Source organism: Oncorhynchus kisutch, unplaced genomic scaffold, assembly GCF_002021735.2.
Source record: "Oncorhynchus kisutch isolate 150728-3 unplaced genomic scaffold, Okis_V2 Okis05a-Okis16b_hom, whole genome shotgun sequence".
Classification (NCBI taxonomy): Eukaryota; Metazoa; Chordata; class Actinopteri; order Salmoniformes; family Salmonidae; genus Oncorhynchus; species Oncorhynchus kisutch.
Window position 1 is genome coordinate 6,955,770 of NW_022261982.1, and position 12,913 is coordinate 6,968,682.

At 40.4% G+C, this 12,913-nt stretch overlaps 1 protein-coding gene across 1 annotated transcript; it reads right to left on the reverse strand.

Moving 5' to 3' along the window:
- Nucleotides 1-352: 352 nt before the first annotated feature.
- LOC109877127 (gastrula zinc finger protein XlCGF7.1-like) lies at nucleotides 353-10,129 on the reverse strand. Its single transcript, XM_031813335.1, has 3 exons — nucleotides 10,098-10,129; nucleotides 2,207-2,250; nucleotides 353-1,605 (listed from the first exon to the last, which is right to left on the reverse strand). Exons 1-3 carry the CDS (start codon nucleotides 10,127-10,129, stop codon nucleotides 686-688), a joined length of 996 nt encoding a protein of 331 aa, XP_031669195.1. The 3' UTR covers nucleotides 353-685.
- Nucleotides 10,130-12,913: the final 2,784 nt, after the last annotated feature.

The window sequence follows — 12,913 nt, forward strand, 5'->3', positions numbered from 1 at the left end:
GCTAGTGAGGGAGATAAGTGTTTCCAGTTTCAGAGATTTTTGTAGTTCGTTCCAGTCATTGGCAGCAGAGAACTGTAAGGAGTGGCGGCCAAAGGAATAATTGGTTTTGTGGGTGACCAGAGAGATATACAGTAGGGAGAACAAGTATTTGATAACCTGCAGAATCGGCAGTGTTTCCTACTTACAAAGCATGTAGAGGTCTGTAAATTTTATCATAGGTACACTTCAACTGTGAGAGACGGAATCTAAAACAAAAATCCAGAAAATCACATTGTATGATTTTTTAAGTCTGTAGCAGGCAGCAACGGTGAGAGACTTGTTTTTAGAGAGGTGGCTTTTTAAAAGTAGAAGTTCAAATTGTTTGGGTACAGACCTGGATAGTAGGACAGATCTCTGCAGTAGATTGCAACACTGCCCTCTTTGGCCTTTCTATCTTGTCTGAAAATGTTGTATGTTGTAAAATGTTAAATGTATGTCCTTCATAGATATTATACACACTTTCTTTTACAATAAAAGTTTTCTTGTTTTATCTCTCAGTACATTGGAGCTGAGCCATATTATTTGCTGTAATATGAGATCTGCCTTGTCTGAAGGATGACATTGTAGCCAACTCTGTAAGACTTCATTTAAAAAGGAGGATACCTTAAGCAGGGGTCCATTGTCAATCCACCCAAAATGTACGGTTTTATTCTGAAAAAGGCTTCTCTATTGTGTGTATCCGTTGGTGTGATTTTAAGCTGCCCTGTCGAGAGAAACACTTTCCACAGTCAGAGCAGGAGTAAGGCTTCTCTCCTGTATGTATAGGTTGGTGTGATTTTAAGCTGCTCTGTAGAGAGAAATTCTTCCCACAGTCAGAGCAGAAGTAAGGCTTCTGTCCTGTATGTATTAGCTGGTGACAGTTTAAGGTATTCAACCGGGAAAAACTCCTTCCACAGTCAGAGCAGAAGTAAGGCTTCTCTCCTGTGTGTGTTCTCTGATGAACGTTTATAGCAGATGATGTTGTGAAGCACTTCCCACAGTCAGAGCAGGAGTACGGCTTCTCTCCTGTATGTGTACGCTGGTGTGATCTTAAGCTGCTCTGTTGAGAGAAACTCTTTCCACAGTCAGAGCAGAAGTAAGGCTTCTCTCCTGTATGTATACGTCGGTGTGCATTTAAATGGACCAGTTGAGAAAATGTCTTCCCACAGTCAGAGCAGGAATATGGCTTCTCTCCTGTATGTATACGTTTGTGTGTTTTTAAGGTATCCAATCCGGAGAAACTGACCCCACAGTCAGAGCAGGAGTAAGGCTTCTCTCCTTTATGTATACGTTGGTGTGTTTTTAAATTGCTCTGTTGAGAGAAACTTTTTCCACATTCTGAGCAGGAGTAAGGCGTCTTTCCTGTGTGTGTTCTCTGATGAACTGTCAGAGACCTTGATGTTTTGAAGCTTTTTCCACAGTCAGTACAGGAATACAGACTCTCTCCTGTGTGTATTTTCAGGTGCATTTCTAGTTTTGATAGAATTGGGAAAATCTCCCCACAATGTGGGCAGAGGTGAGACCTCTTAGCTCTGTGATCTTCCTGCTGTTGCTCTCTGGATGTAGAGAATGTCTCAACATGGTCTCCTGTGTGAACAACATCAGAAGAACCAGTCAGTTGAAGAGATATACATATGACTTCATATCAGTAGGCTGTTCAATACACAATGGAATAAAACAAATTCTAAAAGTGGATAAGAGTTGAAGGAAAAAAGGAGTGAAAATTAGGAGCCATATCATCCTCCACTCACTATCACAAGTTAACAACCACCAGGGTTGGGGTCAATTCCATTTCTATTCCGAGTTAATTCAGAAAGCAAACCAAATTCCAATTCGAAATGTTTCTCTTTTCAAAGGATTGACTATAACTGTCATTTTAGTGTTCAATTAATTGGAATTGCATTTTTTCTAAATGCTGACAATACTGGTATCCAACCATACAAGACTCAGTGGCATGAAATAACACTACTTCCTTATTTAAACAGTTCATCATGAAACAGTTCTACAGTAACCTTTCATACACAGTGGAGAAGTTGGAATGAATAACAAGCTTTGTTGTGCAGTCTGGAGTTTCTCAGGGATGTGTGATGTCAGAGTTACAGACTTCAACCTATCAATAGACTGGGTCATAACTTATGGAGGTCTAATTTATGAAGATAACTTATAGATAGATAGAACCTGCTGTTACCATGATTAACAGATGTCCCAATCTTCTCCTCCTCTTCTTCATCTTTAATGTTGACATTCAGCTCCAGTGTTGGACTGCAGTCTTCCAGCTTCACTGATGCCATCTCTGGATCCTGCAGTACAAACTGGGCTCCACTGTCACAATCAGGACCCAGTGACTGTAGGTTTGGACTCCGTGTGGAAGGAGAGAGGCAGGCTGAGTTTGTCCTCACTGTTGATGTTACCGGCCTCAGACTAATCTGAGTCAGCCAGTAGTAATAAAGAGAAACGGACAAAAAAGTTATTTTCTTGACAGTTCTGGCACTTTCTTTATTCTCTAAATATATTTTAAATTGTTCTTGTTCAATTATCACATTTCAACAGATCAGGTAGCTAAACATTGAAAACAAAACATGAATTCAGATTAGAATCACATACTTTAAATTACACAACGTAAGTGCACTTAACCTATAGTAGATTTCCTAAATTAATAGAAATGACTCAATAAAACATGTAGTAAGGTTGCAGTATGTTTCAGGCAGCACTATGTACTATTTTCCTGAATAACCTTGTCTTCACTGTATTATTTCACTCACAACCAATGGTTAGTGGTGGAAAAAAGTACTAAATTGTTATATTTGAGTAAAAGTACATCAAATTCCTTTTATTAAAGCTACAATATGTAACTTGTTAGGCAACCCGACCAAATGCACATAGAAATGTGAGTTATCGATCTGTCAGTCTCATTGAAAGCAAGTCTAAGAAGCGGTAGATCTGTTCTGTGTGTGATATTTCTATGCGTCCCCTTCCTAAGTTTGTCGTCTTTTACTTTTGGTTTTGTACACCTGAATAGAGGATAACTACAGCGCATTCAGAAAGTATTCTGACCCCTTGACTTTTTCCACATTGTTACGTTACAGCCTTATTCTAAAATGGATGACATAAAAATGTTTTCCTCATCAATCTACACACAATACCCAATATTAAAAAGCGAAAACAGGTTTAGACATTTTTGCAAATGTATTAAAAACAAACTCACATTTTACATAAGTATTCAATCTGACAGAGCTCCAGAGTTCCTCTGTGGCGATGGGAGAAACTCCCCAAATACAGGTGTGCCAAGCTTGTAGCGTCATACCCAAGAAGAATCAAGGCTGTAATCGCTGCCAAAGGTGCTTCAACAAAGTACTGAGTAAAGGGTCTGAATATTTATGTAAATGTGGTATTTCAGTTTTTACTTTGTCATTATGGGGTATTGTGTGTAGATTGATGAGGGGGGAAAAAACAGTTTAATCCATTTTAGAATAAGGCTGAAACGTAATAAAATGTGGGAAAAGTAAAGGGGTCTGAACACTTTCCGAATGCACTGTACAATATTTGTAGTCATGGACACGTTCTCACAGCGGTTTAGATGGTACAATGATTCTCTACACCGCTTGTTTTGTCACAAACTGAAATTATCCGTATTATTCAAATTCATGCAACCAGGAAATGGAAGAGGGATTTCTGCATAATGCATCTTTAAGCAAACCAGACTGTTTTGATGTATTTATGGACGGCCAGGTGCACACTCCAACACTCAGGCATCATTTACAAACGCAATATTTGCGTTTAGTGAGTCTGACAGATCAGAGGCAGCAGGGATGACAACGCGTGAATTGGACCATATTGCTCTCCTGCCTGAGCATTCGATATGTAACAAGAACTTTTGGGAGTCAGTGAAATGTATGGGAGTAAAAAGTACATATGTTCTTTAGGAATGTAGAGGAGTAAAAAGTACATATGTTCTTTAGGAATGTAGAGGAGTAAAAGTTGCCAGGAAATATCAATAGTAAACTAAACTCAGCAACAACAAAAAAAGGACTCTGTCTTTCAAAGATAATTCATAAAAATCCAAATAACTTCACAGATCTTCATTGTAAAGGGTTTAAACACCGTTTCTCATGCTTGTTCAATGAACCATAAAAAATTAATGAACATGCACCTGTGGAACAGTCATTAAGATACTAACAGCTTACAGACGGTAGGCAATTAAGGTTACAGTTATGAAAACTTAGGACACTAAAGAGGCCTTTCCACTGACTGAAAAACACCAAAGGAAAGATGCCCAGGGTCCCTGCTCATCTGTGTGAACGTGCCTTAGGCATGCTGCAACGAGGCATGAGGACTGAAGATATGGCCATGGCAATAAATTGCAATGTCCGTACTGTGAGATGCCTAAGACGGCGCTACAGGAAGACAGGACTGACAGTTGATCTTCCTTGCAGTGGCAGACCACGTGTAACAACACCTGCACAGGATCGGTACGTCCGAACATCACACCTGCGGGACAGGTACAGGATAGCAACAATAACTGCCCGAGTTACACCAGGAAAGCACAATCCCTCCATCAGTGCTCAGACTGTCCGCAATAAGCTGAGAGAGGCTGGACTGAGGGCTTGTAGGCCTGTTGTAAGGCAGGTCCTCACCAGACGGCAACGTTCTTGCCGGTGATTATGGGCACAAATCCACTGTCGCTGGACCAGACAGGACCGGCAAAAAGTGCTCTTCATTTTGTCTCACCAGGGGTGATGGTCGGATTCGCGTTTATGGTCGAAGGAATGAGCGTTACACCGAGGCCTGTACTCTGGAGCGGGATCGATTTTGAGGTGGTGGGTCCATCATGGTCTGGGGCGGTGTGTCACAGCATCATCGGACTGAGCTCGTTGTCATTGCAGCCAAACTCAACGCTGTGCGTTACAGGGAAGACATCCTCCTCCCTCATCAGAGGGTGAAGGCTAGGGCCATTCCCCCCAGAAATGTCCAGGAACTTGCAGGTGCCTTGGCGGAAGAGTGGGGTAACATCTCACAGCAAGAACTGGCAAATCTGGTGCAGTCCATGAGGAGGATATGCACTGCAGTACTTAATGGACCAGAGACTTACTGTTACTTTTGATTTTGACCCCCTTTGTTCAGGGACACATTATTACATTTCTGTTCGTCACCTCTGTGGAACTTGTCTCAGCTGTTGAATCTTATGTTCATACAATTATTTACACGTTAAGTTTGCTGAAAATAAACGCAGTTGACAGTGAGCGGACTTTCTTTTTTTTTTGCTGAGTTTAGTTAAAAGGAGAAGTTTCCTATTTTAGGGGAGACCGGGATGGTTGTAACACAGGATAACGGTGACACTTAATATCGTCAAGCAGGAACAAGCTAAAATCATGTGATTCACTGTGCACATGCTCAGTTTGGTCCTCAACCGTCATGTGAAACAGCAAGACCCTTATTGAAAGTTTGAAGTAAGAAAGACATATTTGGGGCCAAATGTGTTTTTGTGACGGCATCACCTGCTTTGTAGTTAGACTAACCAAACTTATTTCAGGTTCATAACCAGTTTGTGTAGATATGGGGCGGCAAGCAGCCTAGTGGTTAGAGCATTGGACTAGTAACCAAAAGGTTGCAAGATCTAATCCCCGAGCTGACAAGGTAAAAATCTCGTTCTGCCCCTGAACAATGCAGTTAACCCACTCTTCCTATGACGTCATTGAAAAAAAGAATTTGTTCTTAACTGACTTGCGTAGTTAAATAAAAATGCAAGTTAGCAATGCTAAAGTTTAAACATGTAGCTAAAGTTGAAGCTAACTAATGGCTGCAAGCATCAGGGTTAGTTATAACAAGCCTAATGAGGTCTGGGTGCAGTGCTGGGAATAAAAAATTATGGGCCCACCAAGCCTGTACCCCGGGACTACTGTACCACTGTCTAAACTGATGGGCCCACCAAGCCTGTACCCCGGGACTACCGTACCACTGTCTAAACTGATGGGCCCACCAAGCCTGTACCCCGGGACTACCATACCACTGTCTAAACTGTGACTCTGAGTTAACATGTCCAACATTCACTCACACCTCTGCTTTCTCTCAAATTCACTCACATTCAGTTACATTCAGATGTTAAATTGTCAGATGTTGAGAAGGGCCAGTTAATAGTGTCAAAATAAGAAACATTCTGATTTGTATTTTGACTATTATTTCTGCTACACAAAATGTTAAACATGTTCTCATGTTCCCAATAAAGGCTTTCAATATCTTGTTGCATGTTATGATTTTAGCATTATGTCAAACTGTTACATGTCACTCCAATGCCTGTTACAACTGACCCGGGAGGTAGGGGAATTGTTACAACTGACCCGGGATGTAGGGGAATTGTTACAACTGACCCGGAAGATGGGGGAATTTGGAACATTTCACCCCAAGGCCTGTTACAACTGACCCGGGAGGTGGGGGAATTTGGAACATGTCACTCCTTGTGTTTGAGACAGTCACACCTTGTCTGTTTGATTTAGAGAGATAAAACCAATACTAATTTGTAACAGACAGATGTTCCTATTCACATTTTGAATGTACTAGCTCAAAATAATCGTTGAAAAAAAATGCAAAAGTGTTACAACTACATCCTCTACACCAAATCACTCATTTTTATGTAAATACATTTTTTATAGAAGGGTCCAGACAGTATTTTTGTGATTTCACATATTTTTGAGAACCTTACCACAACCAGCAAATCGCGCCCTCATCCTTGTTTAGCAGTATGGGGGCGAAAAAACAAATTAAGGCCCCAAAACCCCCGAAATACGTCCTTTTAGAACCGGCAAAGCTCCCAGGATAGTGATGCGGGTCTTTAGATGTTGTACACATGAAATTGTGTCATTCCGAGCAACGTTTTAATCAATGTTGTTTTGTGACTGGTCGGGGTTTGGGAGAGGAAATCCAATAATTCCTTCATCTTAAAAAAAAAAACGTATCTACACTGACTGACCGCCATCTTGCGGGAACACTCAGGTCTCTTCCCGTGGTCAAACACCACGTGACTGGGGGACTACCGTAAACGACATAATAATGTGACAGAGGCAAATAAGAACGCTGTTCTTTATCGCCTAATGTATTGCACAAGTTAACTGCAGGCATTTATTTTAAAAGTAGCTACAAATATTTTTGTTCAAAGAAAATAGTTTCAACGGTATTGAAAAACCATCCTATGGCTTTTTCCCAAATATTCTGGTATATACGGAATTACGCCCAAGCCTAGTAACTACACAGACTCATTTCATAGAACTTCTTCACTGGCAATTTGTCTACTGCACTTCTTTAGTCTACTCTCTGATCACTCCAGATACCCCAGTAGGTTAAGGAAAATATATTTCACCGCGGTTTAGATGGTACAATGATTCTCTACACAATGATTGCTTGTTTTGCCACAAACGGAACATTTTGCAACCAGGAAATGGATTATTTGTTTGCATAGCGCATCTTTAAGCAAACCAGACGGCATGATTTTCCAGTTTTTTAAAATTTTTATCTAATGTATTTTTATTTACGGTTTTCAGGGGCACCTTCCAACACTCAGGCATAATTTACAAATGTAGTATTTGTGTTTAGTGAGCCCGCCAGTTCAGAGGCAGTAGAAATGACAACGTGTTAATTGGGTCACATTGCTGTCCTGCCTGACCATTTGTAATGTAACCAGTGCTTTTGGGTGTCAGGGGAAATGTATAGGAGTAAAAAGTACATATATTCTTTAGGAATGTAGTGGAGTAAAAGTTGCCAGAAAATATCAATAGTAAAGTACGGATCCCCCCCAAAAAAACTAGGGGGCACTATTTTCATTTTTTGAAAAATAACGTTCCCAAAGTAAACAAGCTATTTTGTCAGGACAAGATGCTAGAATATGCATTTCCAAAACTGTAAAAATATTGTCTGTGAGTATAACAGAAATGATATTGCAGGCGAAAGCCTGAGAAAAATCCAATCAGGAAGGGACTCTTATTTAGAAACTTCTGTGTTCCTATGCGTCCCTATTGAGCAGTGAATGGGATATCAACCAGATTCCTTTTTCTATGGCTTCCCTAATGTGTCTAGTGTCACAAGACATTGTTTCAGGCTTTTTATTTTGAAAAATGAGCGTGAACGACAACATTGCGTCAGCGGTCAGCTAGCTGGTGGCTCTCAGAGTGAATTGTGCGTAATAGACAAAGGCGGCCCTTGTGCCTCTCGCTCCTACTGGGAAGCCAACTGCCCCGGTTGATATATTATCGAATAGATATTTGAAAAACACCTTGAGGATTGATTATAAAAAACATTTGCCATGTTTCTGTCGATATTATGGATCTAATTTTGAATATTTTTCGGCTTTGTCGTGACCGCAGTTTCCGGTGGATTTCTCAACCAAAGGTGAAGAACAAAATGAGGTATTTTGGCTATAAAAAATCATCTTTATGGGACAAAATGAACATTTGCTGTCTAACTGGGAGTCTCATGAGTGGAAAACATCCAAAGTTCATCAAAGGTAAACAATTTATTTGATTGCTTTTCTGATTTTCGTGACCAAGTTGCCTGCAGCTAGCTGGACATAATGCTATGCTAGGCTATCGATAAACTTACACAAATGCTTGTCTAGCTTTGGCTGTAAAGCATAATTTCAAAATCTGAGATGACAGGGTGATTAACAAAAGGCTAAGATGTGTTTCACTATATTTCACTTGTGATTTTCTGAATATTTTCTAGTAACATTTTTTGTCCGTTGCGTTATGCTAATTAGTGTCAGTTGATGACAATTCTCCCAGATCTGGGAGGGGTAGTTCTAAGTTAAAGTTTCCTGTTTTACAACAACTCAGTCACACCTTGCCTGTTTGATTTAGAGATATAATACCAATACTAATTTGTCGCAGACAGTTGTTCCTATCACATTTTGAATGTAGTAGCTCAAACAATCTCTGATTGGCAGCAGGGTAGTAGTGGTTAGAGTGTTGGACTAGTAACCCTGAACAGGCAGTTAACCCACTGTTCCTAGGCCGTCATTGAAAATAAGAATTTGTTCTTAACTGACTTGCCTAGTTAAATAAAGTTTAAATAAAGGTTAAATAAATAAAATACAAATTTAAAAGACATGTAAAACCATGCCCAGTCTGCCTCCCATTAAAGGAGAAGTGTCCTATTTGACTATTTTTGATGTAAATGTAATTTTATAAAAGGGTTCAAACACTTTTTGTGATTTCACATGTTTTTGAGAACCTTACCCCAACCAGCGAATCACTTCCTCGTCCTTGCTTAGCAGTATGGGGCCCCCAAAAAAACATGTGAAGTTCCAGACACTTGTTGAAAAGCGCATTGAAGCTGTTCTGGTGGCTCGTGGTGGCCCAACACACTATTAGAATAGAATAACACTTTATTGTCCAATTTTTCTTTGACATCACCTTCATAAATAATCGCATACATCATATTTAAACCAGTCAGTCCATCTTGTTGCATCATGTTGCACACACTATCAACTTAGAGGACATACATTCACTCACGACGACTACTGTTCCAACTGCACTAGATAGATAAGTACATTTATTTATTTGATTTTTTTATTTATTTAACCAGGTAGGCAAGTTGAGAACACCTTTATTTAACCAGGTAGGCAAGTTGAGAACACCTTTATTTAACCAGGTAGGCAAGTTGAGAACACCTTTATTTAACCAGGTAGGCTAGTTGAGAACACCTTTATTTAACCAGGTAGGCTAGTTGAGAACACCTTTATTTAACCAGGTAGGCAAGTTGAGAACACCTTTATTTAACCAGGTAGGCAAGTTGAGAACACCTTTATTTAACCAGGTAGGCTAGTTGAGAACACCTTTATTTAACCAGGTAGGCAAGTTGAGAACACCTTTATTTAACCAGGTAGGCAAGTTGAGAACACCTTTATTTAACCAGGTAGGCTAGTTGAGAACACCTTTATTTAACCAGGTAGGCAAGTTGAGAACACCTTTATTTAACCAGGTAGGCAAGTTGAGAACAAGTTCTCATTTACAATATACCGATACAATTTACTTAGCATTTAGTAGTCAGCACAAGTGTAACAGTATTGCTTCTGTCCCTCTCCTCGTCCCTACCTGGGCTCGAACCAGGGATCCTCTGCACACATCTACAACTGCCTCCCACGAAGCATTGCTCCACAAAAGCCGTGGCCCTTGCAGAGCAAGGGAAACAACTACTTCAAGGTCTCAGAGCGAGTGACGTCACCAATTGAAACGCTATTAGCGCGCACCCCGCTGACTAGCAAACCATTTCACATCGGTTACACAAGGAACGAATTAATGTTTGAACACGTTCTTCTTGAACACGTTCTTCTTGGTGATGGGCGTTCTTAAGCGTCAGACAGAAGGGAAACCTCTGGAACTGTGGGTGTAGACGGTGGGAGGGGTCGCCAATGACAGCCAGTGCCGCCTTTTTGGTTGCAATGTGGAACAGACTGCTCAAATGTGCCTGTGGTCGACCAATTGCTTTGCTGGCTGTGTTTACTATTCTGGTCAGTTTGCTTTTGCGCCTCACACTCAGATTACCGTACCATACTGTCATATTGAATTTGAGGATGCTCTCTACCAGCTCAGATTACCATACCAGACTGTCATATTGAATGTTAGGATGCTCTCTACCAGCTCAGATTACCATACCAGACTGTCATATTGAACGTGAGGATGCTCTCTACCAGCTCAGATTACCATACCAGACTGTCATATTGAACGTGAGGATACGCTCCACTAAACTGCTGTACATTCTGAAAGTAGTTTGAGGCCAGTAGGTCACATTACCAAGGACCTATTGAAATGATAAACATTGAAAAAAAATTGTAAAATCATGTGAGATGAAAATAGAATAACTTAAGGGTTTGCTATATAGAAGGGTAGTCAGCGGACATTCTGAACCTTGTTTGAGTCCAGGTCAACAGACGCCTCACGTCCTCAACTGGCAGCTTCATTAAATAGTACCCGCAAAACATGAGTCTAAACAGTGAAGAGGCGACTCTGGGATGCTGGCCTTCTAGGCAGAGTTCCTCTGTCCAGTGTCTGTGTTCTTTTGCCCATCTTAATCCTTTATTGGCCAGTCTGAGATATGGCTTTTTCTTTGCAACTCTGCCTAGAAGGCCAGCATACCAGAGTCGCCTCTTCACTGTTGATGTTGAGACTGGTGTTTTGCAGGTACTATTAAATGAAGCTGCCAGTTGAGGACTTGTGAGGCATCTGTTTCTCAAACTAGACACTAATGTACGTGTCCTCTTGCTCAGTTGTGCACCAGGGCCTCCCACTCATCTGTCTTTTCTGGTTAGAGCCAGTTTGCACTGTTCTGTGAAGGGAGTAGTACGAGATCTTCAGTTTCTTGGCTATTTCTCACATGGAATAGCCTTCATTTCTCAGAACAAGAATAGACTGACATGTTTCAGAAGAAAGTTCTTTGTTTCTAGCCATTTTGAGCCTGTAATCGAACCCACAAGTGCTGATGCTCCAGATACTCAACTAGTCTGAAGGACAATTTTATTGCTTCTTTAATCAGAACAACAGTTTTTTCAGCTGTGTTAACATAATTGAAAAATGGTTTCTAATGATCAATTAGCCTTTTAAAATTATAAACCTGGAGTAGCTAACAACGTGCCGCTGGAACACAGGAGTGATGGTTGCTGATAATGGGCATCTGTAGGCCTATGAAGACATTCCATAAAAAAATCTGTCGTTTCACTTGATTGACTGTAACGTTGTCAAATGAGCACCAATCGGGCTTGATAGCCAATGAGCTGGGCTTTACGGTAGTATGAGGAAACCCTGTATCTGTCGGACAATTTCTGTCGCCTTACGCAGATCTGTGAGTTATGAAATTATGAAAACGGTGTTTTGCAAATGTTGAACTTACAATATGGCTACTAATACTGGAAAAGCTAAATCAAAGTACAAGTATACAGATTTTGGACGATATTTTTGCTGAAAAATGTTATAGACAACAGCTAAAGGAGAGGATGCTGACGTTACATTAGACTGGTAATAGACAACAGCTAAAGGAGAGGATGATGACGTTACATTAGACTGGTAATAAAAGGTAATAGACAACAGCTAAAGGAGAGGATGATGACGTTACATTAGACTGGTAATAAAAGGTAATAGACAACAGCTAAAGGAGAGGATGATGACGTTACATTGGACTGGTAATAGACAACAGCTAAAGGAGAGGATGATGACGTTACATTAGACTGGTAATAAACGGTAATAGACAACAGCTAAAGGAGAGGATGATGACGTTACATTAGACTGGTAAGTGAAATACAAGTCTTTCTATTCTTTTATATTGTAAATCCGAAAGCCACCACATGTCAAAGTCAACATCCAATACACGTTGGGCACCCGACTGGCGCAGTCGTCTAACACACTGCAGTACCTGGTTTGAATCTAGGCTGCATCACATCCGGCTGTGATTGGAAGTCCCATAGGGCGGCGAACAATTGTCCCAGCGTCGTCCGGGTTTGGCCGGGGTAGGCGTCATTGTAAATAATTATTTGTATTGACTTAACTAATTTAAATAAAGGTTCATTTTAAAAGTAAATAAATTGGTACACAACCTTCAAAACAGTGTTCTCCACTCAATATAATATATGTTTATAGATGTGTTGTTGTATATTTGATGTATTGCTAAAATAAAGGTTCAATATAATAAGTAATAAACTTGAGTTCTTACAGATTTTGCTTTAGTGATTAAGACTGACTACAAAGAGACCACATTCAAGTCCTCCATCTGTTACGTTCCCCAGATTATGTGTTGTAGTTTGTGTATTTGCATGTGTTTATTTCAGGAAATGGCTTCCTGAAATCCCTCAAGCAGCTGATTGGTCGACTCCAGGGCTAATTGGAGAGCTGACACCGCCCCCTCATCAAGACACAGCTGT